Below are 27,348 nucleotides of genomic sequence, written 5' to 3' on the forward strand. Positions count from 1 at the left end.
GGATTTTGCCAATTAAAACAGACTGACTTCATATTTACTTGCTGTCACTTTTGTATTAAAAATCCAGATAAGATAGTAAGATAGATTGAGATAGATAGATAGAATAGAAGATAGATAGATAGGTATGATAGATAGATAGATGAAGATAGATAGAATAGAAGATAGATAGATAGATGGATACTTTAATTTATCCCCGAGGGATAATCTCAAGCATCCCTCAGTAGCATAACAAACTACAAACAATACATTAAACTACATTAAAATAAATTAAAAACCCTGACTTAAGAAACAGAATCCAAAAATAGAGATATAAGATAAGATATAAAGTATTATGTATGTATATAATATATAAAATTAACAGTATAAAATAAAATTAACAGTAGCTACAGTACACATTGCAAACAGTAAATCAGGAGCTTTTTCAAGACGAACTAACCCAAAACACTGGATCTTATCATCATGTATAACTCCTCAATTATACCTTAATTACCTAAATGAAACCATAGCAACGTCGGGGCAGTGACACATTTTATCTTCACACACAGCGCCATCTAGTGGTCGCTTCATGTAACGACTCTGAGGACAGCGGCTCTACTCTCGCGATACTTCAGGAGGATATCTCGTGTCTCCGCCGTCCCTGTGGCTCTTTGCAGAAGGGCACGAAGAGGCCGAAACAAGGGTGCCCGCTGTAAGCAACGAACTCAGCACTTCATCCTTCAAACATGCTGTCCAGACTCGTCATTGTCTCAGGTACGCACCAGTGTTGTTGTTTAAGACGATTAATACAAACTCGCTCTGTTGCATAGTCAAAGTGTGAGAGAGCAGAAACAGAAAGAGTTGAATGTGAAGCTGAAGGGTAAAGTGAAGGCCGCACGTTCAATGGGACGTGCTAATGCTAACAGGAGGTGGCTAGTGTAACTAATAGACGCTGAAACTGTAGCTGGTTCATTGGGTTATATGTGTGTCCACGGTTATTGATAATGTGAATACGTGTGTGGTCCTTTCTGTGTTTCCAGCAGAGACCACAACAGTTTGTTGCAGCTAACGGGAGCTAACCAAAGCTACGTTAGCTCTCGTTAGCTCCACACGACTGCAAATGTCACCTTTTTGACAGCTGGCATTGGTCGGTTTTATCTTCTTTACGTCTCTATTGAGGACAAACTTCACTGGATTCACAATGCAAGTCCACCAAATGTGTGTTTCCACTTCAATGCTTTCACAAGTTTCTCATTTAAAGCCTCTAAATGCTGCTGGACGTTCAGTCGATGTGCTGTTACTGAAGTGGCCTCATCCTTTAACAGGGTTTTGATGACCTTTAGTAATTATTTAGTAAACTTACACACACTTCATTGCCAGTGTGTGAGTTACACCAATACTACAGTCTCCAGAAAGGTTATAATGGTCTGCGTTTGTTCATGCTGTTTTTAAAGACGTGCTGATTATCATAAGTAACAGAATACACTTGAATGAATGAAAACAAGCTTTAAGTGCAGCCCTGAATTCATGTCATTGTTTGTTCTGTTTGCAGCCAGCGCCCTGAAAGGCAGTGGCCCCCTTGGAGCTGGGTATGTGTCTTTTAGCAGTTGTTTTATTTTTATTTATTTGTTAGTAACACAGTGATGCATTGTAGCAATAAGGAATATAAATCCTATGAGGGCTGTCCCTGTCAGAGCTTTTAATAATGTTGTCTCCCACAGTCTGGTCCAGGCGTCTCGCTCCCTGCACACAACGTCCCAGAGTCTGGCCCCAGTGCCCCCTCTGCCAGAGAAGGGAGGCAAAGTCCGTCATGGACTCTTCCCAGAGGAGCTTTTCCAGCTCCTGTACCCCAAAACTGGAGTCACAGGTCAGTAACCAGAATGCAGACTCAACTTTTGGTTATTTAAGTTGTCATGAAAAGATCTTAAGTGCACCGCTGATCATTTGAGTATCTCTGTATCCCTTCACGCAAGTGAAATAATGAATTCCAATTTTAATTGCTACCCTAAAAATGGTACCATTCGTTCTCTTTAGCTCAAGATATTATCTGAGTAGACCTTTGAAAAACCAAACAATTCAAAGTGCTTTACGTGAATCAGACTAAGAGATGATATAAAATAAAGACTAACAGATTAACAGGAGAATATAATATATAGTGCAATGTAATTCATTTGATAAAACAGTGGCAAATAAAAGTCCTAATTTCAAATTTAAACATTAAAAAATGAATGCAACTTGACCCCATGCTACATATGTTGACTGTGTCTCTCTGAAAAACGTTACCCGTACCTTAGGTGTCATTGTTGATGTTTTTTCACTTAATTTCATGTGTTATATATTCTTAAATTAGCTGGTGTACGAACATCGCTTCATTGACGATTTTAAAGATTAGTAAATTTTTCTTTTTCTCACTAGGACCCTACATGCTGGGCACTGGCCTCCTTGTCTACCTGCTTTCCAAGGAACTCTACGTCATCAACCATGAGACCTTTGCTGCCGCTTCAATAGGCACCATCATCGTCGTGGGTGTCAAGAAATTTGGTCCAAGTGTTGCAGCTTTTGCTGACAAACTGAACGAGGTAAGCTGGCAACCATATTGATTTGTGTTTTTATCTTTTTTTTTCTGGCTAATAATAAGGTAGTTTGAGATTGGAGTGTGTGGATGCTTATTCCTCTTGTGGTGGCTAAAGTAATCGACAAATGATTTGTGATATCTTTGATCAGTCAAATATAATTGGTCGTCTTTTTGTGCACAACCTCTGTGAGCACCTCTGTGATACTGCTGTGTGTGTTTGCAGGAAAAAATGGCCAAGGCTCAGGAGGTGAAGGACCAGGCCGTATCAGTGTTGACTCAGGCTATTGAGGACGAGAAGAAGGAACAGTGGAGAGTAGAGGGAAGATCAATGCTCTTCGACGCTAAGAGGGTAAGCACCATTTTTATTCTCAATTATTGTCACTGTTCACAACGTACTGCTTCATATTTACACAACAGGCCATATTGACGGCTGGTAGTTGCCCAACATGAGTTTAAGAGGCATCATTTTGTAAACTTTGACATTTATTGACCTCTACTGGCAACACGTACAAACTGCGACAACGTCACAGAGTAGCCGAAGAAACTTTCCATCCCATGAATGTGTGGAGCTGTAAGAGCTGATCTATACAACGCACCAGTCAGCTGAACTGCAGTGATACATTTACTTCCACTGTTCAGATATTTGCAGTCTGTTAAAAGTACATATATCCCTGGCTGCATATATTGTCATATTCTAGACAGAACAAGTATATAAGAGGGAATTTAACCTGCTTACTGCCAACAGCTAGAGCAGTGTAGACCAGATATTTCTACAGTGGTTTCATGGACTCTTCTTTCTCTCTCAGAACAATGTGGCCATGCTGCTGGAGACCAACTACAGAGAGAGGCTACACATGGTGAACACTGAGGTGAAGAGGCGCTTGGACTACCAGATCGCCCTGCAGAACCTCCACCGCCGGATGGAGCAGGAGCACTTGGTCAGCTGGGTGGAGAAGAGTGTCGTCAGCAGCATCACTCCTCAGCAGGTCAGTTTCTTGCAAGCACGACCTCTCAGTAACGCCTCGAGAGAGTTACTTCAGATTTGCACGAATGTCAGCTTGAACTCAAGATTGAACTGATGTAGATTTTGGTGGTCAAAGGTCACTGTGACCTCAAAACACCATATTTAAAAAAAAAAAAATGGTTGGCTGGTGAATTGGTGACACTTTTGACTCAAAGGTCAAAGGTCACTGTGACCTCAAAATGACCATGACAAACATGTTTTTGTTCATAACTCAAGAATCCATTCAGTCATTATTTCACACAGATGTTTTAATGGGTTTCAATAATGAAGTGATGACCCTTTTTATCCCAGAGGTCAAAGGTCAACTTCACTGTGACACCGTAATGTCCTTGAGATTGTGACCATATTTCCCAGTTGGTCGAACTCTGAATCAGTGACACTTTTGAGTCAAAGGTCATTGTGACCTTTTAGCCGTACTTTAAGAATTAATTGGGTGATTTCACACATACACACACACGTTGACTGGGACGACACATTGAGTAAACAATAACAAGCACAGTACAGGATTTAAACATTAAGGCTACAAATAACCCATAATGCAACACGTTTTTGTAGGAGCCGGTGTTTCGCCAATATTCTCTCCATTCAAAATAAATCTGACGTTATGAGCATGTAATAGGTGTTAAATGTGAACGATGTCAGACGTTTAGTCCTCCAATATCAGACGATCCCATATTTCAAATATTATCTCCATAAAAATATATTGATGTTATATTTATCTTTATTGTGAGAAAGTTATTGGGCTTTCCTTCCCGACCTTCAGGCCCTTGCTGCTGTATTGTCTTGTACACACCTCAACGAGGCGACACTTCAGGGCTTCATATCTGTGTTTTTGTGTGTTTTTCAGGAGAAAGAGAGCATCGCCAAGTGCATCACAGACCTGAAGGTCCTGGCGAAGGCCAGCCAGGCTCAAGCTAGAGCCTAAACTGTCGAGTCTTCAGAGAAGACTTCTCTAACCCCCAACTCATTGTCCCAAGACGAGACATTCACTTTTTCTTTACAGAATAAACAATTTCCTCTTTAAAGATGGTCTCTGTCAATATTATGGGTGTGTACAGTATTTACACGTCGGATGGTAAAATAAATGGTTCTCTTATTCATCTTAAACTGGCTACTTGTGTTTTTCCACCTCAAGCAATGTTTGTTTATTTCTCTCTTTGTGTATTTCCTCAATGATGTTAGGTGTATTTGGAACGTACTTACCGTCAGTTTTATAGCTGCAATAGATTACGCTTAAACTTGGTAATTGCATAAGAGCATTTTCTGGGGCACTTAAGACCTTTGATCTCTGAAGGAGATACTGTGAAGCATTTCTAAACCTTTGCCCTCATAATGGGCCACAGATTTGCTGCCTTCCTTCCATCATACCTCAAATAGCCTCAGATGACAAAGCGGTCCAACCCTCCTCATCCGTCATTACCGTCCTCGCACTTTGATCCTGGTGCCTTCAAGCAGGAAGTCAAAGAAATTTTCTCTGTAAGCTGTGAGAGGAACAGGTGCTATTTGCTGTGAGCGGTCTTGGTAGAAGGGAACAATGACACCGGAGCAGAGCTGACGCTGACTGGTAATAACTGAATGAATTATGTAAATGTGATTAAGAGTAAACTCATTTGACGTCCTACATTTAATCCAGAAACTGTGACAGTTGATTTGTGTATTTATGATGTGTTACATGTTGCTGAATTGCCGAAGTGTTTGTTGAATTTGTGTCTTTAACGTCTTAATACATCAAACTGAATCTTGTATCAGCCTAAATGGTAGATCAGCGTAAAGTCTTCATTACACAGATTAATAATTATGGAAACTTGGTTAATCTTAACTGGGTTTATAACAGGTTGTGTAACTGACAGCACATTTCCCTTTTACTGCTTTATTATTGCATCATTTTCATTTCAATTTTAATTTTAAAGAAAAACTAACTTTGGCCACTGAGGCCCCAAGTGACACAGGGCAATAACATATACTATAACATTTCAAACAATCTGTGTTAAGTTTTCTAACAACCACCCTTACATAGCCAACCAGATTGTAGCAGTAAAACCGTTGAGTGTGTTAAACTGTGTGTTGAACTGGGATACGGTGTATTTTATTGCTTTGGAATTCAACATTTCATTTGTAAAAAGCAGAATATGTTATTTCAAAAGCTACAGTCTCACTTTAAGCTGTAAACATACCAACTAGGTAAACAAATCCTTTGTACCTTCATGTGAAGAGTGTCTCTACGCAACCACCTATCCTGGTTTAATATGAAACTGTAATTTGGGCTGCGGCTGTTGTCATTTGTCAGCATGAGAAATATCTTTTCTTACAGGTTAGTGATTCTTGCCAATCTGAAGTTTTAACTCCAAAACAGCCCAACGTTGTAGTTTGAAAATGTATGGAAACAGCGGACCTTTCTCTTACTCCCCAAGGTCAGTAAAAGTTTAATTTCACTTTCAGGTTCACCGATCACTGGTATTAATTCGATTAAGCTTTTGAGCACTAACTTTTAGAACTTTACAACGCTCTTCCCACCATGATAAAACACTGCTGTGTTGTGGTAACTGTGCAGCTGTTGTGAACTGTGGATGGCTTATCTTTTAGTCACTGGTGACGATCAGGTTGTAAGGCTGGCCACAGCCCTATGATTGTGCCCCCACTCCTGTCTGATAAGTTACCTTTTATTATGCTTCAGGGGTTTCTCGAAGGAGGACCTCCCTCAGCCGAGATGGGCTGTCCAACAAGATGACCTCAGGGGGTCTCCACTGCAGAGAAACAACATGTCCAGACCTAGTGGAAAGTCAATATACAGTATGTTCACTTATTAAAACTCATCTAATTTAACTTTGGTGAGACATTTCTTTTAACATGAATGTTCTTTCCACCAGTGCAGAGAAAGGAGTACTCTGAGACGCTGAACAGACAATCTGACAACTTTCACGTCAGAGTGGAGGTAAATAAGTATGAAATCTGCCCCAGCTACTGACAGTACAACCTTTTCAGCTCTCCTCATCCATGATCCTGTACATTGACTCCACAGCACCTGTTCACCTGTGAGCTGGACGGCCAGGAGCTGAAGACAGTGGACAGCTGCGTGGCTAAACTCAAGAGGCTGGATGCCAAAGGTCGTCTGTGGTCGCAGGAGATGATCATGGAGGTTCAGGGAGGACATCTCCTGCTCAGTGACATTGAGACGAAGGTCGGTACTAAACAAGTACAGCACATGGCCAAAAGTATGTGGACAGCATAGCATTCCTCACAGGCAATATGCTGCTGTAACAGCCTCCACTCTAATGGGGAGACGTGACTCTTATTTTGGGACCTGACTGCAGAGATTTGCTCCCATTCAGCCACCAGAGTGTTAGAGAGGTCAGGGCAGTGATTTCGGGTGATAAGGCTCAGGGTTTATGTTCAAATTCACCCCAAATGTGTTGGATGAACCTGGCTTTATGCACAGGATTGTCTCGTTGTGACAGGAAACTGTTGCCAAAGAGTTGGAAGCAGACTATAGACTAAAACATAATTAAACTGGGGCGAGCCAAAATCAAGAAAAGTAGCTTTAAACCAAAATTACACAAAAGGATGAAATGTGAATGAAGCATTAAGCAAAATGACACAACCAAAACTGTTTTAACTACAATTTAACATAGCTGTTTATTATCTTGCAAAGTCTTAAAGGAATGTTCTGATGGTTTATTTGCAAAATGCTTACAAAAATAAAGTTAGATTTAGTATGTAGATACAGGGACAAATATAAAAAAAAAACATCTCTCATGAGTTTAAGTGCTACAGTTGATAAAAGAAGCTGATAAAAACTAAGATTTACTTAATTTTAAGCAGGTTAGTCACAGGCCAGAAATCAAACACCTATTATACTCTAATGTTAAAATGAGACATTGTAACAACAAGTTCCCTTAATTGACTGACTTCCTGTGCATAGTGTCACTCTTCCAGCTATGCTCAGATTGTTAAAAATAATTACGAATTCTACATTATTAAATAGCATATTTTACCTCACAGTAAATAAAACACAGATTTTATATTATAATTATTTTAATTATTATGTAATTATTATTTAAAAAATTCCATTATTAACATCTGGTGGTATTTTTGCATTTACTTTCCATGTTTCAATTAGTATGAAGTGAATCTAAAAGTATTTGTTTTTGGTTAATTGACAACATTCAAATAAAAATACAACATATCAGATCTTGTTAGGGAAAGAACGATAAAGTCCTGCACTTATTTCTATCATTATCCTGATGTACACTCAGTCAGATAAGTGAAGACAGAGACAGGCATCCAGTGTCTGACATTGAGAAATAATAGATAATAAGAATGAGAACTAGAAAAAAGAAAAAAGAATCAGAAGAACAATGGACACAACCTTGTCAGAAAGCAGTGTGTAAATACTGACCAATATTGAAAGTTAACTGTATTCTCTCTCATAAACCTGTCCTGTTCAATCTGACTCTAAAGGCAGAGCTGGAGTTGCTACCATTGGCTTGCATCCTGACAACCAAAGCTGTGCTGGATAGCTGCGCCTACAACTCTCTTCTGACAGTAACAGTGCAGGAACGCAACAAACACAATCCCCAAGTCTTCATGTTCCAGTGTGAGGAGACAGGGGTGAGTCACATTCAACCAGACCTTTGACCTGCTGAAAGCCTCCAGAGGAGGGAGGACGTGTTAGTCAGACATCAAGGCTGTTCTCTGAGACCATTATCTCTATTTCATAACATTCCTGGTGTCGTGTAGGAGTTGGATTTTAAAGCGGGTCTGTTTTTCCAGGCGGAGCTCATCAAGAGTGACCTGGATAAGGCCGTCCAAAAAGGAGGCGCTGTTGTGGAACCACGGAGAGAGCCGACTGACATCAGGTACACATGAGCACAGTTTAAACCAGGGCTGGTCGAAGTTGGCCTGCCATTAGGTTTGATTTGGCCTTCCAACGAAAACATAACAATATATATATATATATTTAAATATATCAGCTCTTTTTTCTTAATGTTTTTTCATTATCTGAGCATGTTGGGCAGGGGGTAACTATGCGCAGGAAGTCAGTCAAGTGAACTTGGGATCCCTGCATCTTAAAAACACAATACAATACAATACATTACAATAGGTGTTTGCTTTTGGTTCGCAGCCCACCATGAAGTTTCAGTTTTGGCCCTCCAAGGGGAAAGTTTAGACACTCCTGGTCTTAAAAGAGACTAAATCACATTAAGAGAAAGCACAGTTAGGACAAATAAAGAAATTGGAACAGTAAAATAGGCTGACTGCTGCCCGTCCTTAATGTTCCCAGGAGTAATCTTGAAAATATCATCGGGCAACAAGCTCTGGGAAGTTTCCGGCAGCCTGGATTTCATCCTGTGCAGCGAGAGAGGACCCCACCGCCACCAGAACATCCGCTCCAACAGTGGAGAGAACCAGGTACAGCTTGATCTGATCTACTTTAAGCATATGAAAGAAATCTTTAATGGTGAACAATTGTGCTTTTGTACAACTGACATTTTTTAAGACAGGTTCAGCCATAAACTCCATACACCAGTTTTATACTGTATAAATATTCTCCTGAAATGAAGTTATATTGATATTTGTCTCCAAACAATTCATTTTGTTGCTGTATAGAGAATTTCGCCCCTACACGCTACACCCCACAAGAACCAGTGATGCATCTTCCCGACGTTCGTGAATTACAGATCAGCCCAGAGGTCCCTATGTCACCTGTGCCAGCAGACACAGAGAGGAACACGGTCAGTACTGCAGTCTAACCGTTTACAGAAGTTATAGGTAGATCATCTTTCTCATGTCAAGGAAAACATGCTCGTAGATAAAAAGCTCCTACAGGCCACAGAATGTCTAATCTATGCTTTGTTTCATGCTTGTGTTCTCAGGACATTTTTAATCATGTTCTAAATGATTTGGAGATCTTTATGGGCAAAATGTCAACTGCAATGAATGCACCTTCACTGAAAGGAGACCAGAGGAAAAAGAAAAATGCATCTAAGAAGAAAAAGTCAAAGGAAAATGGTAGTAATCTTCTTTCACTTTATCTTTTCACAGACACATGTGATAAAGGAAGTAATTACTAGAGGAGAGACCTCCTATAGGGGCAGATACACTCATAGCACAGATGTTTGTGTCTGATAAGTGTTTTCTCTTGCAGCCCCAGCCATCAGTCTGCCACCATGGGAGGAATATGTATCCTGTCTTCAGAAAATCAAATATGGATTCAATCTGCTGGTGAATACTTATTTCACATCTTTAAATGTCTCCACAGGAAACAGGTTGACCAGAGTGGTTTGGGTGAACGCTCAAATGCAGTGGTTCCCAACCTGGGGGTCACCAAAGCTTCACAAGGGGGACGCGGGGCCTTCTTGATTTTAATAAATACACAGAGTAGAGCTATATCTATAAATGCAATTGTTATTTTTAAAGTTTAGATTATTATTTTATTATTTAAGATCTAAAGTGTCAGGGAGAACAAAACACTGAATTTGTCTGAAAAAAAGAAGCCTATTAAATATATATGATTGTTAGAAAATAACACAATTCAGGCAGATAATGGTATAGAAAAGTTTCTTCTAGTTTATGAATCTCTGATTAATTTTAACAGGAAATAATCTGCTCAAAATGAATCCAAATTGCTCGTTTTACACAACCCTCTTGCAGTTATTGTGTTCATTGTACAGTTCATCAGTTGTTCTGTGCCATTACACACCATTACACACTGAGTATAATATTAAATATCCATAAAATATGTCACTTAGTCAGAGGCCGTCACTTTCTTCAGTGATAGAAAAGTGGTTGGGAACCACTGCTCTAATGTGTTGAGTGGACCGTATGATTGCAGCAGGAAGCAGTGAGGTGTGACTGACAGACTCTTTATATTTCAGGGCCAGCTGGACGGGTCACTGAACGGCCCCACTGCTCCTGACTTTGTCCACATCTTCTTCGGTAATTTGGCCATGGTGAGCTCTTCTAAACTCATTTTGTCTCATATTTTTCTACACTTAAATGTGAACAGTTGATACTTACTTCCCCCATTTTCCCACAGATTGTGCCTCAGTATCCTGCAGACCTCCCTCCCACTGTCATCTCCCCCCTGCTGACAGTGGCGGCCCTGCGGCTGCTCAGTCAGGTTGTCGACCCGGAGGAGGACAACCTGTGGAGGTCTCTGGGAGACAGCTGGAACCTCCCCAGGTAATGCAACGTTTATCACCTTCACACAATTCTTGTTACGTCTCATATATAGCCCTCTGATTGTAAGTGCACTTATACCTGCCCTGGCACGCCCTAACTTGGGGAATAGTGTGTGTGTGTGTGTGTTTGCTGATATGTAAATGTAGGTCAGAGGTAATTTATGTGCAATAGAAGAAATGATAAACAGGAGTGTGTTTATTTGGAACTACTGCTAATTTCAGTTTTAAGATGTTAAACTCCACTTGAGAATTACTGTGAAGGATGTATAATAATTTAATGGATTCATTAATAATTTACTGATGCTTTATTATCAGCATTAGTAAGAACAACTTTAGGGCTGCCAGGTTGTAAACATTTTTCCAGTAGGACACTTGTTGTCCAGTGCCACATCAACCATACAGAAGGTTGAACTATTTCTTTAACTTCGGCTCATAAACTCGGCTGACGTCTGTGTTTTTATTGTTTGTTGCGTAACCTTTGTTTGAATGAAGAGGTCCCTTCAAGCATTAGCTGGTTCCTTTTTGGTTTTACTTACTACTACTTACTTAACACTATTTCTGCCCTCCTGTCACCTCACAGGTCTAGATGGCCGGAAGATGTCCCATCGTACATCCCAGAGTTCTACGATGGCTGGCAGCCGCCTCCACCCTCACACAGGCCTTCCCCGATCCCTTATCAGAACGGTCCAATGAGCAGGAGCAACAGCCAGCGCATCCCACCTGGCCAACACCATCCCGAAGAGGTAGACCCATACTGACACAATTACCCACCTTTATCTCTGGTTTCACATTATGTTTGGGACTGTGGTAACGGTGCTCTAGCAGATATATTAGGCACCTGGCACGACTACACATCCAGCCATCGCTAAATGAGTTTTCCCATATGATACATTACAGTGCTGGTGATTAAGTCCTGTTGTTTTCAGAAGCTCAGTAACTGTTATTCATTAGCTGAGTGTTAAATAAGGTATCCAGACACTCTGCTTGAGAAGTTGGCAGTGGCTTAAGTTACATAATCAACTCCACTGAAATGGACTACCTATTTTTTTAATGGCTATCACAAGTGGAATTATTGCAACCATCTGGCAGTCACCATCTTTGATATGTAAGTTTTCAAAGCGCCAGTGAAGCCATTATCACAAGTCTGTAGTCTCATGTTGCATTTTATGCCTTTTTACAGCCTATGACCAACGGTCCATGGAGTTCACCACCACCAATATAGTAAGCATTGTTACACTGCAGTAAATGTGGCTTTATGATCACATTTGTTGTGAAAACTGGTCATGTGAATCACAATGTGTGTGTCTGCTGCTGTTTCAGCCCCAGTGAACCTCCCCTGTACATGAGGGTCATTTACGATTTCATGGCCAGGAACAGCCAGGAGCTGAGCATTATGAAGGGTGACGTGGTTCAGGTGAGATGACAAAGATGCTACAATAACCGCTGGAGTTGGATTTAAATCTGTGTCATATGATGGTTACCAATTATCCATAAATCCAGTTGACTTTTGTTTAAAATCCTGGTTTGATTGCAAATAAATAGAAAATAGAGACCAAAAACTTTTTTTGTTGTCAATATAATTGTTACTATTAGAACTAATCACTGGCTGTTTACTAATGGTACTTTTTTAGGGTTAATCTTTGTTGTCCATTGTGTTAACAGCTGATGAGAGTTGCATTTCAGTGAAAAATAAAGGCGAACAAAAATCTAGCACTAGAAAGCAGCAAAGTCCAGTAAATACCTGTTTAAGTCTTCACATATTGCACTGATACACTATTCTGTATCTAGCCTCGTTTCTATTTAAATGTATTTGCTGTCAGTAGTAACATTCAGGTGCTTGAGATGTTTGATTCTGTTTTTTTTTTTTTTACACAGGTGGTTCAGAAATCCAAACAATGGTGGCTTGTTCGCAACAACCGCAAGGAGGAAGGCAATGTTCCTCAGAACGTTCTGGAGCAGATGAACATGGACGATCTACCGGTGAGCCCACTGACACACAGCTCACAGCCGGGTAACCACTTCACAGATTACAGATTTAATTCCCTTTGCTCTCCCTCACCACAGGACACTCGTGGTCCAGTGACCTTGGACATGACCTCCACATCTGCAGAGGTCAAAGCCTGGCTGGAGTACAAAGGTTTCTCCAGAATGTGAGTGCAATAATCCACAGAGGGACTGGGAACTATAAGATGTTTGAACTGCATGATGAAGTCCGATATTGTGTGTTTTGTACCTTTTTATGTGCAGCACTGTGAACAGCCTCGGGGTGCTGACTGGTCAGCTGCTTCTGGGGATGTCCAAGAATGAGATAAGGACTGTGTGTCCAGAAGAAGGAGGGAAGGTCTTCTTCCAGCTTCAGGCCATTAAGTCAGCCATTGCAGTAAGTAACATGTCATGTGATATGCACACACACACCTCTAACTGCAGCACATCAGTAATGTTTTATCCTGTCTCCTACAGCTCGCCAGTGAACCATCAAGCATGTACAACAGCCGTTACTAACGACCTGCTTCACTGCTCCTTCACTTCCTTTTCTCCTGACTGCATTCACAGATCGAAATCTGGAATCATTAGCGTCCAATTAAATCTTTAATCTCATAAATTATCTTATGTGGGTGGCTGCTTTCAGCATTTCTATTATTTAAGACCAAGAACTTTTAGTGAATGAAATGTCTGTTAGATAATTTATCACCAGCAGCAATAGTTGGAAGTTACTCAACAAATTTCCCTGAAAGGACAAGAAAGAATCTATTTACTCCATCTAATCTTTACTAGTTTATTTCACTTATATACTTCTAGTTATTTTAAGTAAATTGTGTATAGTCTTCCCAAATGTGATTAAACCAAAAAATATGTAACTACACTACAGTTGGATTGATTTAAAAACTGCAGTTAACCATTATTAGATGCACTGTATAAACCTGTTTATTTTGCTTCATTAACTTATACCACGTATTCCATTTTCTTTTAATTGATTCTTAAATGTTGTGTATTGTACAGAAAGTGATGCTGAAATTGAGTCATAAACTGGAAGAAACAAAGTCAGTAAAAGATTTACTTTAATCTGTCAAATCAAATCTCTTTCAGTTGTAATAAAGACATTAAGTGCTTTAATTCAAATTAAAGTTTCTACTCATCTTTATAATATCAGTAGACTTGGATTTTTCTTTTTGCACAATTCAACTAAAGTGGTTTTAACCTGACTAAATGTTGTGATACATGTGATTCAAGGACCTTAAACTAGTTAACAGGATATAAAAAGACAAAGTACAGGACAACCTTTCTCTAGTCCTGAATTTACATTATTGAGTTGCACTTGGGAACTTGGTTCTTTCCATTGTTTCTGTAAGGTGTAAATGCATCATCTTTTACTCTTTCTTGTTTCCCCACTTGGCCATCTTGTTGTTGACAGGAGTCTTCATGAATTTGTCAGACTTCATGTAGGCAGCAATCTTCTCCAGAGCCTATGATGAGAAGTAATTGTACCAAACCATTGTAGGTTGCATTATACTATTAACAGGGCAAGAGCAGCAGCAGAAGCAACTCCAGTTAAACTCTATTCACCTGTGGACATCACACGTAGACACACAGGAAGACAAAAAGAGGTGCAGGACTTTCTATTTGACTAACTGTCAGTGTGGGACGTGCCATCTCATTCTTAAATAAAGATATTAAAGGAATATCTTATCTTATTCTCACCTCAAACCGGTCTAAAAGATCTTTGAGATTCTTGAAGTCATCCAGGCATGTAGGATGAAACATCCTGTGTTGATCCAACAGCTCGTACATAATGAAGTCTACAAAAGTGATCTGTTGGAAAGAGAAAAGGTACATTACTACACATGTTCAAAGCAAAATAAACTAGACTTTAAAGCTGCATCAATAGTTAATTCAGTAAAATGAGTTGCATGCATCTGTAATACAAGAACGTGTGTGACCAGGCAGGCTGCCATTGTTTGCCGCTATGGACAAGAAAAAAAAATAAAAAATAAATAAAAAAGGTGCAGCCAGAGATTGCAGCCCAACTTGTGTACGTCACCACTGCTGGTAGCAAAAACCTACATGGCGACGGCCATAAAGCCAAACTCGAGGCTTCAAAATGGTACACCACTAGTGTTCACATTTTTAATAACTTTAAACAACAAAATAGTCAAGAAAGGAAAAGAAAAACATATTTTCGTCATTAAATAGGAAAATAAAACTGTACACCTTCTAAATTCAAGTTTCTCTCATATATTTAATTCTATTGTATTTTGTAAAACGACGAGTTATCTCAGGACACTTTTCAAGTAGAGCAGGTGCAGACTGTACTCCTTATACCAAAGACCTTGTTAAGGAATCTTAAAACACCTTTCATTCAAACTCGACAGAAACAAAATAAAACTCACCAAACCAACTTTATTAGTCTTTGCACTGTTCCAACAATCACCAACTCTGGTGTCTAACTGTCTCACTGTGTTAGATGTGAAAATATTCTGTCTCTACGCGCTGTCGCTGCTCTCTCTGATGCCCCCGGCCTCCCTCGCTTCTCTACCGCTTCATGCCTCTCCTGTCACAGCCCGTCCCTGCTGTGTCCTCATCTTTCCAGAGAGTTTTGTTTGGAGCCTCTGTAAATGACCTTGTTACTGTATTCCCTGTTGTCAGACAAGTTGAAATAAACTTTTCATTCATTGCAGTTAGATGTGAAAAACAGCTGGTTCTACAGCTGTTTTTCACATCTAACTCTCACTCTTTTTTGGCTCAGTATGTGTACTCCGTGCAGCAGCTCTCATTCCTTGGAGGCAGACCGTAAAATTTGCAAAATAAAAACAACAAAGATCAGCCAAATAAAACTGGAGACGGACTCAGCCGATCGCCAATATATTTGTCCAATTGGCCAACCCTATACAACACAGTCCAATGGGTGACGTCACGGTAGGTTCACACTTGGTCTCATCTCATCAGTTTGAATCAACAGAGTTCCCAGGAACAGCAGGCAGCTGTTTTCAGCCAAAAAGGCTCATATAAATCTACTGTACACTACACTGCACTGCACTGTGGCAGACACACAAAATGAGTCACTAAACAGTGAACACGGGAATATCTAGCAACTCAAGACCAAGTTATATTTCTCAAGCTCCAAATGTGAAGGCTAAACAGGCAATTGTCTATGTTCACCATAAGGTATCAACTCCATAATGTGTGAAATCTATGTGGTTTTCAGCTTGATGCGTGTGATGCAGCTTTAAAAATGTTTTAATTTTAAAAAAGCCTCCCATGTTGAAGGGATAACACACCTTGTCACCAGCAAACCACTTCCTGTCTCCCAAGAAATTTGAGAACTGCTTCAGTGTGCCTGGCAGCGCCTCAAGGTACCCCGGCTTCATCTTGTCCTGATATCAGACGGGTGATGATGGCGTTAGTGGAGATGAAAAGGTGTAAAACGACACGTTCACTGTCAAACTTTTAATGTAGTACTTACAAAGTCAGTGTAGCACAGCCTCACAAAGCCATTTCTGAAGTCCATCGCCTGGTTCTCCATGATGTCCACACGGACCTTCTCATCCTCCGTCTCTCCGCCTGTGATCAGATCAGATTTACTGGGACACTCAAAGCATGCACACTGAGATACTACACCTAAAACCTGGAATATATGAATATAACTACATGAAAATGAACTGTATTTGAAACTTTTTTAAGATTTTATTTTGAAAGGTTTAAATGAAGGAAAAAGGAGATGAAAAACCCTTTTGAACAAAATATTAATATGTGGAATAAACACACAATACTTACACAAATTGTGCTTACGAGCAATGTATCTCATGATCGCATTGCTCTGCACTATCTTCCTGTCTCCATCCTCCAGGTAGGGCAGCTACGGTGAGATGTTAATCACAATCAACAATAACTAATACTCTTATTAGTTAATGTTCGCCTGCTTTACACTTAATATTCACAAGTTAAACTCACTTACATTGGGAAAGTCCATTCCAAGTTTGGGTTTTTCATCAAACCAGCAGCTCTTGTCATAGTTTGGAGCTAATGTGAGAAAAATGTGAGTCAGACGATTAAGTGGGTATTTTGTACAGACACTTGTGGTTTAAATTGTAACAGGTGTTTGTTGTTAGTTGAACAGGTAAGTTACCTTCCCCACAGACGTAAAACTTGTCCTCATACTTGCTGCCGGTGTACTCAAGCAGCAGGCGGGCAGGCTGGGCGAGCTGCAGAAGTGTCCGAAAAATGAGACGTGAGAGGCTGATATTTCAGATTTGTTTATGACGTTTACACATGAATGTCTGCAGATGGCATGCATTCACAATTTTGTTGCAATTTCACATAATTCGTGTCATTATTATTGGATGTATCGTAAAAAAAAAACAACTAACATATGAACAGATCAATTTTAATTTAATTTTACGGCAGCAATTTGGACATGAAACAGTAGGGTAAACCCAGGTGTTACCCCAATGATACTAATTAAGGTTCAGAGCCATTCAGCTCAAACAGAGTGAGGGTTACTGCTATTGTACATGTAGACTCACTGGAAAGGCTCTGCTACACTAAAGGGAACTGAACCTTAATCACTGGTCACACCTGTTTCTACCATTTCATGTCAGTGATTCATCAAGTTAAAGCACAAAACACTGAACAAAGCTTCTCAAATGTCAAGTTTGCCTGGTTTAATCCGATTTTAACCGTGGGACTTTATGTCGGTCAAATAAAACGTGCTCTTTTAAGTGCTGGTGAGGGGAGTTCACATTATCACATTATTTTGACATTTTTAACAGCAGCTGATTCGTCAAGTATAGTCTATCCTGAAATATTTTTAAATCAATTCAAGTTTCACTATATAGCACGTTGACTAAAATGCTGTACGGCACATCGATAGCAAATAGAAGACACTGAAATAGTAATAAAAAGGCACATTACACCAATAAAATGGCAATGAAATAAAATATATAAGGCAATAGCAAATATGTGCAAGAAGGTAAAACAGTTCAGAATAAAACAATATAAAAATAAAAGATGATAAAACACTAAAACCCACCAAGAGCAACCTAAAGTAACAAGTCTGTTATTATTATTATAGTATATTGTTAGGTGCAGGCTGCCTTACCTGCAGGCTTATAGTTAAACTTTAATCGATTTGGCCTTGTACCCCTTTATTGAAGTATCGTTTGAACAACAACATGGCAAGTAATAACTAACTTACACCGTCAGAAGTAGGCTCTTTAGAAAACGGAGCACACACCGTAAACAACATTAAACCTTGTACACAAGTGCCTGCAGGGTGAAGCCTGTCAGCCGCCGGTGCTCTGACTCTCTACCGACTTCCTGCTAACTTAACTTACAATTGTTAATGTTAATGTTATGTTAATTAAGTTAATTAATGTCTACGCCAACTCAGAGCTCCTGTTTTTAAAGTAAATGTCCCACCTAACTAACTTTAGAGCCATGTAATTGCACTGGTAACGCTGCGCATACAGACAGCAGCTCACACTGTGATAATTAACGCGTCTCGCTGAATAAATAACTAAGCTAACCTCTAAGCTAACGTTAGCTGCAGAAAACACTAACGTTCGATTCGAACGTGGTGCTCGTTGCTAACGTTACTGATAACGGTTGGAGCACGTGCACCGTGGGTATTAACCGTTAAATAACGTTTTACCGAGAGAGGCTCTGTCAACACGTAATTAACTACTAACGTTATATGATTATAAAACACAAAAACGTTGCGCAGTTAACTATTAAATGTCAGTAACTTGGTAGATACAAAGAGTTTGACAGCCTGTGTTAACTCGAGCTCCGGTGGAGGTAAACGGCAGCCGTTAACCCGCCGGCTGTTACTTTACAAACAAAGAAGGCGGCTGAACTCACCCCGCGAATATCCCAGTAAGCCAGTTTCATTGTCATTTTGAATCACTTTCGGGTACCAAAATGTGGATGACTGTGACCGAGACTTGAGCAGCGGCAGTCTGTGAAACGCTTGCCGGAGAGGGAGAGAGGTGAGGTGGGCAGGCAGACGGAGCTGGTGGGCGGGGTGAACCGGGCGGTCACACACTCTCTGAACCGGTTCTTTTGTTTGGACTTATGTAACATTCATGTGCTATGTGAACATGAATACACTGATCTGCTGGAAAGCTATTATTCATATGCACCTGATATGAGAAATGTGGGTAACTGACACCATATATTGTGTATGGAAATCCTGTTTTTATCCAAACAGATATGGAGTCGTTCAAGTATAGACTTTTCCATGACACAAAGAAACCACGATGAAAGCCACAGTATAACTGCACCACCAGAAGTAATGCAGGGATTATCTTTAAATCACCTTTCACATAAAGCTGGGGAGTCACTGGCATATAAAAGAGGAGGGTTTATGACAATATTTGCACTAAAACTAACTCAAGGTCCAATGGTGGAGTATTATAGGCTGTAGCTTACATAATCTTGTCTATGGCACCTTTTCAAGAGTGACACAGCTGAAAGCTTAAAACTGGTAAGTGGCCCTTGAGTTAGGATTGTTTGAGTACCACAAATAAGGGCTATTTTCACTACAGGGCTAGAAGTTATTCAAAAATGCAGTTGAACCTGAAGTGGGGAGAATTTACTCTAAGTAAAAATGTAATTTAAATTGATATAATTACAAAAATGCATGCAAGTTGTGACCGACGATGCATATTTTCACTTGACAAATGACTTATCATCTTATCTTATTTATTTCACTCAGCATCTAATCCACTGTTCTTGTTTCAGAGCTCGCCGACACATTAAATCCCTACAGAAAACATACAGTCATAATATAACGTTTGCTATACAACGTGTGTGAGCTGTGAATTTATTCTTAGCAGCCAGTTCTTTAATTTAGAAGTGATGGAGATTTGTAATCGGCCTGAGTTTTGTGTTGAACTTCCTGCTTACTTTGACCCACATTGGCGAGCTGAATATGGACCACACAATGCACTCTTTGTTTCACTTCTTTTCCTCACTCGCTCACAGAAATATCCACCCAGAACACACACTGATGATCAGCTGCTGACACTAAAACAGACCTGATTTCTATAAATGTCAGTGTTTTTGATCTTTTGTAACCTTTTAGAAGACAATTATTTCCTTTCTGGGACGTATAAACTACAGCAAGTCGAGCACTCCAGTGTGAACAACATTTATTATTCTTAGACACAAATGTCATTAAATAATAGTTCACAAACAGCACATTTAAATCTCTAAGAGGGACACAGATTGCTTTTGTAACAACAAGTAGCCCCACAGATAACACCAGGACCCAAACTGAAGGCAGGAGTTTGAAAAGGGTTTGTCAAGGTAGTCAACTTTCACTTCTCTAAGAAAATGTGTTTATTCATGAATTTGGCACCGGTTGAACTTGTGCAAGGAGTGAAAAGTGAAGAAACAGATCATGCATCAGTCACTGTACTATGACTCAGAAATGTACTTTAAATATCTACGCGTAAAGGACAGATAGTATCAGAGTTACAGTTCAGACTGTCAGTAGAAACAATGTCACAAAATGAGAGTTATTATAATATAAGATGTTACAACTGAGTAGCATTACTGCACACCGGAAACAAATATTGACGTGCCTTCATGCAACTTAATCACTGTAAAAAAATACTGTAAAAAAAACAGCAAGAATATGACACTTAACAGCTGTGTTGGGGATGTTGTTAATATCCAACAAGTAGTAGGAATACTGAAGATGGAGATTTCTTTTTGCCACTTACACAGCATGAGGTATCGTCCTGTGGGTAATTACAGTAGAAAATATCAACCAAACAGCCATAAATTCATGCAGTGTTTCTAACTTGACTTGTTCTTTAAAGGTTTTGTCAACACGTCGAAGTTTGCTGGAAAGGTTTGTGATTCGGTCGTAGTAGTCGGGGCTTTAGAAACACTGAGGTCATCAGTCACAGTCTGCCTCACTCACCACTCGTCTCAACACCAAGGAAGTTATCGGAGCAATGCTTTCAAGGACATTCCTCTGGATTAGATTACACCATCTATTCGTCAATACTACGTGTGTGTCTAAAGTCCTTTCCTCAATTCTTTAGTTTCAAATTTGTCAGTTTTGCGCTATTAAAACTTCAGAAATGTCTCATTAAGACCTGCAATGAACAATGTGTAGGTAGGAAACACCTGTTACACCATCCAATAAACAGGAGGTAACTGTTGAATCACAGGCTGTAATATAACTAACTAATATTTTAAACTCTCCTGCCAATCGTTATATAAATATAGGTATGACTTGGTTTTAGTTACATACATGTATTTATATCAGATTACAATGTTATCAGGAAGCATGTTAGCTCTGCAAGTTAGTTCAGATAGTAAGTTACACCTGATGGTTAGTCTGTGTAAATATTTAGCATCAACTAATCTCTATAATAATTATATATTATATATATATATATATATATATATATATATTTTATTTTAGTGATGCTTAAATCTCCATTTAGTAAACGCTTGAGAACCACTGGTGCAAACAGCTCCTGGAAACTAACTGAACTTTTATAAAATAGCTTTTTCTTTAGTTTCTCTAGTTAGTAGCAGGTTGTAGTTATTTTCAGGTAATCTACTTACCTATAAATAAAGTGCTACTGTTTCAAATGATGGTCTAAACGTGGTTTCAAAGCCTCCTCTACACGGCACATTTGTTCATTTTGTTGGGCTTAGTCGACAAATTTAAATATGTCTATAAATACTGGAATCAGCTAAAAGAAAATATTATTTTTTACTGTAGTGTGTAATATGTATGTCTACCCTTCGATCCCTCAATGTCACTAAAACCCCCAAATTGGCAGAAACTGTAAACGAGAACATCAGTGCCCTCAATAGGAACAGCCCTGTACGTATTAGAGCCTCTTTACTTCCTGATTGTCTTCTTACTTTAATCGGTCAGTGTTGGAATCCGGTTTATAGGTTTTATTAATGGGTTTGATCTTTCATCTTGAATGTCAATATAATTCAATGTTTGGTACAGGAAATACAGACTTTGTACAGACAAACTGTTGTCACAAACCATTAAGATATACAAATTAAAATAAATAGATCAAGAGACATCATGAAATCACCCTGACAAATTAAACACAGACTGACTCAAAGACACTAACACGTTGGGTACACAGATTGTAGGTCCTCTCATACTGTACTTATAGTCTTCTTGTAACAAAGCTTTTCTCTCTTCACAGGTGTGATATGTTGATATGCAAATCTGTACAAAGTCCTGATGTGAACACAGGGAATGTAGTGAGAATTTGTGTCGTGCCGCACGTTCACTTCTCTCCCTGCACAGCTCCCATACACAGACTCCCCTCCTCCTCAATGGTCTCCAGCTCATCTGTGCGGATGGCCTGTGTGATTAAATTCAACTCCTCGCACATGGTCTCATACCGGTACGCCACGCGGATGTCAGGAACGTTGGTGCGCCTGATGTCATTACTCTCCTGCCCGTCCTTGATGTAGTTTGGTCCAAGCCAGGAGCTCTTCACCTGCTCCAGAACAGGAGTCAGAGTAAAATTAAATGCTGTGCAGAACAATAGACTGAGGAGGGACTGGTATGGTTGTAGACAGTAAAACTGGATAATGTGTAGTGTGCTATAAAGATAATTGATACCCTGTGAGAGAATCCGCTCATCAGCACACTGTTTCTGGCCAGCTCACACATGTCGCAGGAGCTCAGCTTCCACACCTGAGCAGCAATGCTGTACTCTTCCATCAAGGGCTCCTACACACAACACAAAAGATACATTACACTAAAGCTGTAACTGCTTGTTGAAGGTTTTTCATTCAACACACTAAAATGACGAAATACAGCAATGGCAGAGGTGTAAATGTGAATTGCAACTGTTTTCAGGCGTTTACAGCAGCAACAAACAGTCTTCGTGCAGTACTGTAGGTCTACCACACCATTTGTTGAAAAACTGCAACACCTGTAGATGCTGGTGGTGACAGCCGGTGCATTTTAGAGATACCAGAATTAGTCTCAAATATGATGTGTATCAACCACTTGAGGCAGTAAACACCTCTTGAGTGTTTACTCTGTAAGAAAACAGAAGACGGACTTGTGTTTATTTACTACGCACCACAACAAACTGTGTTTATTAAGCAGACAATCAACAATGTAATCAGAAAGGATCATTTCCTGTAAATTTCTTGTGTATACACAATTTCTCTTAGAATCATCAAAAAAGCAGAACTTGCAATACGATAAAAACTACCATTTAGAGAAGCAGTTAGATAATAAACAGTATTAAAATCTGGGTTGATATAATGATATATTGAGGATTATAACATTAATTCAAAGTGCTGTTTGTCTGTCTAATAAAATCTGTTATTCCTCAGTGTGATAACAACTTACCTCCTCCCTGTCCCTGACATTCAGTCTTCTTCGTGTTTAAGGACCTATTAAGTGTCCAATTAATGCTTTATTGAAGACAGGTGTGCAGAAGGAATCAGCTAATTAAGCCACCACGCTCAGCGTTAAAAACATGTAGACGGTGGTGACATTGATTACAGTACAATTATACAGCAGTGCCTAACTAGAGTGATCAAATGTAGAGCATTTCTGATTAGATTTAAACCATTTATAATAAAGTAAAAAGTCAAACTTTCTATCCTTTGGTACCATTATTATAGCATTTTGCTTAGTTTAGAGGATTAAAGAGGTTTGACTGGCTGTGTACACCGACCTTGGTGAAGTGAAACTGCAGAGGGTCGTCAGTGGACAGAGACACCATGAGGCCTCTGGACAGGTACTCTGGCAGAGGGTTACGATGGTAGCTGAGAAACAGGCTGTTATTGCTGAGAGGGGACATGGCGATACCTATCTGGGCCAAGTAGTACAGATACTGCAGCACCGGAGCCTGGAGGAACATAAAGCATAATGTTAGGCAATGCACAGATACAGATACTGCAGCCCTGATTTTCCTCAAACTCTTGGACTGATCAACTCTGCTCATTGTGATATTGAGGTCGCACCTTCCTAAGCAGCAGCCCGTGGGAGATGTTCTCTGACAGCATGAAGCCTGACACCAGGTGATGGATCGGCCCTGCCTCCCCACAATGAGGACGTAGGACAAGCGTGGGAAACCCCCGCTGCCTGGAACGAAAAGGTTGCAGAATACGAGGAGGAAAACTTCAATAACACTCAATTTCAGCTTTGTTTGGTGTGTTATTTATACAACAGTGTCTCAAATATAAAACAGATGACAGATGAAGGACAAAGGATGAATGAAGAGGGTATTTTCTGGCTTTTCAGTATAATAGTGTAAAGCCAATGTGTATGTGAAAGTTCAGAAGTGCATGCACAGACATGTAAACTCCCTGTTAGGAAGGTTTTTGTACTCTGGTTTTATTGAGGGGGGACAATTTGTGAAAACATTTAAACTGTTGAAATGAGGTTGAAATAGAGGTCTTTTAATTGCCCTGTTAATCGATTAACGATTTACATGCCTTACATTCTCTCATTCACTAATAATTCTGTCAAAGTATTTTGTATGTATTATGAACTGTAGCAGGAAAGAAAAATGGACATGTTGAAAATAAAATTGTACTGTAGTACTGTTGGGGAGGAATCTGAAGTATGATCTCCCCCTCTCCTATAATTTTGTTAACTGTATTTGCTGTAAACACTGATAACACCAGGGACTGTTGCCACGTGGACAGAGATGTAGTTCCGTACCTGCGCAGGTGATTCAGCACAGTCATGTTTGCATACATATAGTAGAGGTAGTAGGAATAGGGCGGGTTGTCCTCTTCTGTCCAGTTGACTGGCAGCGGACTGTCCAGGTTGAAGATATGTTGCTCTGGTTTTGACTCATCATCCACACTGTCGAAACCCACAACCTGTGTGAGGGACCAACAACAGAGACCAATGAAACCCTGTGAGGTCTGGCTGCATGTGAATGACATCAATTCATGACTTCACAGCAAAGACTTCGTACGTGTTGAAGGAAGAGGTGCAGCTCTGGATGGCTGCCCGGGTTGACTGTAACCTCGAACAGAGGCATGAAGATATTCTCCAGCATCTCTTGAAAGTTGCACAGCTGTTTCTTCGTGTGGTAGACATCACTTTGAGAGAAAAATACAAGAAGTCACTTGTGAGATTATTGTTCCTTTATGTCCCTCATTTTACTCATGTGTGCTGCAGATGTTTTAAAGAAGCTTAGCAATTGATGTGTGTTTGTACGACAGTAAGGGTAGTTCGAGTAGCCCTTACTGAGGAAGTCACATATTTTATCTAAGTAAAAACAGAATATAATTTACTTTTTACATTGCATTTTATTTTGTAGCTCGTGGTGGTAGAGCTAATTTTAACTACTTTATATGCTGTTTAATCTTTAAGAAAATCATTAAATATATTTTAAATTGATCAAATGCTTTGTAATATTGAAAAGTTACAACCAACTATTGCTGTCAAAAAAAAAGTAGTGGAGTAAAGAGTACAATATTTAATATAAAGTGGCATAAAGCAGAAATAGTGCTTCAGTGTTGTATTTCAGTCACTTGTGGTCTCATCCTTTCAACCACTGGGGATTACTCACAAGAGTCGAGGCACTTGCACAAGCCAGCGCACATTATTGGAATAGACCCGATGTTTGACAGCCCACTTGGCCAGTTTGTCCCACTCATCTCTGGAGCGGCCGTAGACCGACAGCCTGAGCTCCACGTTCTGGTACTTGCTCTCCTCCAGGTCGGCCATCACCTCCTGAGAAGACACAAACAGTCAGCAGAGGGCGCCAGTGACTCATACAGTCATTCAGCAGGCATCAGCGGTAATGGCAGTGTTAAAGGTGCAACTGACCTTTAATCTCACCTTAATAATGTGACCAAAGTATTTCCCCTCAATGTGGTTGTCTGTTTTGATGAAGATCTCTCTCAGGATGGACTCGCCAATGGGATTGTATTTGGCGTTGAACTTGTCAAAGCGATGAAAGGTGTTACGGTCCTGCAAGAAGAGTTGAAACACTGTGATTCAAACAATCTCTCATTAGAGAAAGCTCATGGTACATTTCAGATTTTTAACTATAGTTCATGGGCGTTACTCACTGCGTGCATGTCCAGGGTGTCCACACTTAGGTCAAAGGCTGTCAGGTTCATGCTCTCAAACACCTCCATGAGCGTCTGACCCTTGCCTCTTTCCACATGCACAATCTCCTTAGGATACTTCTTCATGGCCCTTTTGATAAAACGCAGAAGGTGCTTCTGGTTCATGCATGACGAAGCGTGAATGTGTGTGTCGACCTGTGAAACAATACATAGGAAAATTACATATTAGAGTCTGGTAACCTGTATTACAACAGTTGAGTATGATTAGGTTGAGTAGAAACCGCTCTCAAGTTCACCTTACGGATATTGTAAAAGTCTCGATGTGGGACTTTCTTTTGCGCTGCCAGCTCTTTCATCTCATTCAGCAGGATGTGCATCTGGAACTTGGAGCTAAGATACTGCAGACGACGGTAGCAGAAGGACTTTCTGTGGCAAATGGAAACAAAAACAAAGTGATTGGTAAATTTTTTTTTTTGTATTTCAAAGGTTCAAAAGGTTAAAAAAGGAGCAATAATTTGAATACACGACATTCACACTGTTCTGTGTGCAAAACTTACACTGGTCCGTTAATAATGAGTGCCATCATGACGTTCATATCAGCGATGTACTCCTGCAGGTCTGGATACGGCAGGTCCAGCTCTGTTCCCCTGTTAGCAACATCAGAACTTAAGCAGGAAACTCTCTGCTGCCAACAAAATGTGTGAACCAAGTCTAAAAACAGACAAGCATCCTGCCACATCGAGGACACCAAGATAAAGCATGCATGCACCGAGTGATTCATCATACACATCTCACTTTTCCATAACGTTCCTCGTTGTGTACACATGCATGACACCGTCCACCATCTTGCAGCCGTAACCCATGTCAGGGGGCATGCTGGCAGGGTCCTGGTTCTCATAGGGGTGTGTTTCACAAACAGGTGGGTGCACTGTGGTATCTGAGAGGAGACAGAACGTCGCACTGTGTCACGGCTTTGAACGAGGTGGGAAAGCACATGCAGCTAACGTCTGATTTGAACAGCCTGTACATTGTGGCAGCCGGTACAGGGGTGTGTGACAGATGGATTGTGAAATGCATGTGGGTGTGCCTCGTTATGTCTTAATGTGAGAGTAACGCACAGGACACTGGACCTGACACTCCCATATTAACATAAGATTACTAATTCTTTCTAAGTGAGCTGAGCTGGAATAGAGTGTGTGTAATATATATATATTTTTTTATAATTTGTTAATATGTTTATTATTTTAATTTATGGATTTTATTGTTGTTCTATGTCTAATCATAAGATATATATTGCACGTCTGTCTGTCTGTGTTGGAGAACAGATTCCTCCTCTGTCGTACATCCAGAAGTTTCCTTTTTTTCTGTTAAAGGACCAGTGTGTAAGTGGTGGTATCTAGCGGTGTAATTGTGTAGATTGCAACTCCCTCGCTTCACCCTCCCCTTCCAAGTGCAAAGTAGAAACTAGGTAGTATGGAAGGCAACCTGTGGTGTCTGTACATATAAACGGCTCATTCTAATGTAACAAAAACACAACGATT

The 27,348-nt window shown here is 40.0% G+C and overlaps 4 protein-coding genes across 5 annotated transcripts in view; 2 read left to right on the forward strand and 2 right to left on the reverse strand.

The window, feature by feature from the left end:
- The first annotated feature begins 607 nt into the window (after nt 1–607).
- atp5pb (ATP synthase peripheral stalk-membrane subunit b) lies at nt 608–4,682 on the forward strand. The gene is made up of 7 exons (XM_035657007.1): nt 608–750; nt 1,529–1,565; nt 1,698–1,843; nt 2,392–2,555; nt 2,775–2,900; nt 3,358–3,537; nt 4,423–4,682. Exons 1-7 carry the CDS (start codon nt 723–725, stop codon nt 4,498–4,500), a joined length of 759 nt encoding a protein of 252 aa, XP_035512900.1. The 5' UTR covers nt 608–722; the 3' UTR covers nt 4,501–4,682.
- A 285-nt stretch (nt 4,683–4,967) lies between these two features.
- eps8l3b (EPS8-like 3b) lies at nt 4,968–14,184 on the forward strand. Its single transcript, XM_035657311.1, has 20 exons — nt 4,968–5,139; nt 5,887–5,986; nt 6,250–6,365; nt 6,443–6,507; nt 6,595–6,753; nt 8,034–8,183; nt 8,346–8,431; nt 8,857–8,984; nt 9,183–9,307; nt 9,449–9,584; nt 9,721–9,797; nt 10,451–10,525; nt 10,612–10,757; nt 11,337–11,499; nt 11,937–11,977; nt 12,077–12,170; nt 12,632–12,736; nt 12,821–12,906; nt 13,004–13,136; nt 13,217–14,184. The coding sequence occupies exons 2-20, from the start codon at nt 5,949–5,951 to the stop codon at nt 13,256–13,258; spliced, it is 1,965 nt and encodes a 654-aa protein (XP_035513204.1). The 5' UTR covers nt 4,968–5,139; nt 5,887–5,948; the 3' UTR covers nt 13,259–14,184.
- LOC118324836 (glutathione S-transferase Mu 3-like) lies at nt 13,799–18,778 on the reverse strand. Of its 2 annotated transcripts, none has more exons than XM_035657312.1 (8): nt 18,614–18,776; nt 16,881–16,956; nt 16,710–16,774; nt 16,529–16,610; nt 16,218–16,315; nt 16,033–16,128; nt 14,456–14,566; nt 13,799–14,220 (listed from the first exon to the last, which is right to left on the reverse strand). In XM_035657312.1, exons 1-8 carry the CDS (start codon nt 18,647–18,649, stop codon nt 14,125–14,127), a joined length of 660 nt encoding a protein of 219 aa, XP_035513205.1. In that variant the 5' UTR covers nt 18,650–18,776; the 3' UTR covers nt 13,799–14,124. The 2 variants fall into 2 exon arrangements, with proteins under 2 accessions (XP_035513205.1, XP_035513206.1); XM_035657313.1 differs by having other exon boundaries at nt 14,178–14,320; nt 18,614–18,778.
- Nucleotides 18,779–21,670: 2,892 nt separating this feature from the next.
- The window catches only part of ampd2b (adenosine monophosphate deaminase 2b), an 11,801-nt gene continuing 6,123 nt past the window's right edge, over nt 21,671–27,348 (reverse strand). The window contains exons 7-18 of the mRNA XM_035655852.1: nt 26,603–26,744; nt 26,365–26,454; nt 26,104–26,233; nt 25,808–26,002; nt 25,575–25,706; nt 25,303–25,466; nt 24,703–24,829; nt 24,441–24,604; nt 23,738–23,858; nt 23,449–23,622; nt 22,374–22,484; nt 21,671–22,248 (exon numbers count right to left, since the gene is read on the reverse strand). Of these exons, the coding sequence (XP_035511745.1) occupies nt 22,033–22,248; nt 22,374–22,484; nt 23,449–23,622; nt 23,738–23,858; nt 24,441–24,604; nt 24,703–24,829; nt 25,303–25,466; nt 25,575–25,706; nt 25,808–26,002; nt 26,104–26,233; nt 26,365–26,454; nt 26,603–26,744 (1,766 nt within the window). The 3' untranslated portion in view covers nt 21,671–22,032. The remainder of the gene's footprint in view (nt 22,249–22,373; nt 22,485–23,448; nt 23,623–23,737; nt 23,859–24,440; nt 24,605–24,702; nt 24,830–25,302; nt 25,467–25,574; nt 25,707–25,807; nt 26,003–26,103; nt 26,234–26,364; nt 26,455–26,602; nt 26,745–27,348) is intronic.

The sequence above is a fragment of the Morone saxatilis genome, unplaced genomic scaffold (assembly GCF_004916995.1).
Source record: "Morone saxatilis isolate NCDOM2014 unplaced genomic scaffold, NCSU_SB_2.0 Contig15, whole genome shotgun sequence".
Classification (NCBI taxonomy): domain Eukaryota; kingdom Metazoa; phylum Chordata; class Actinopteri; family Moronidae; genus Morone; species Morone saxatilis.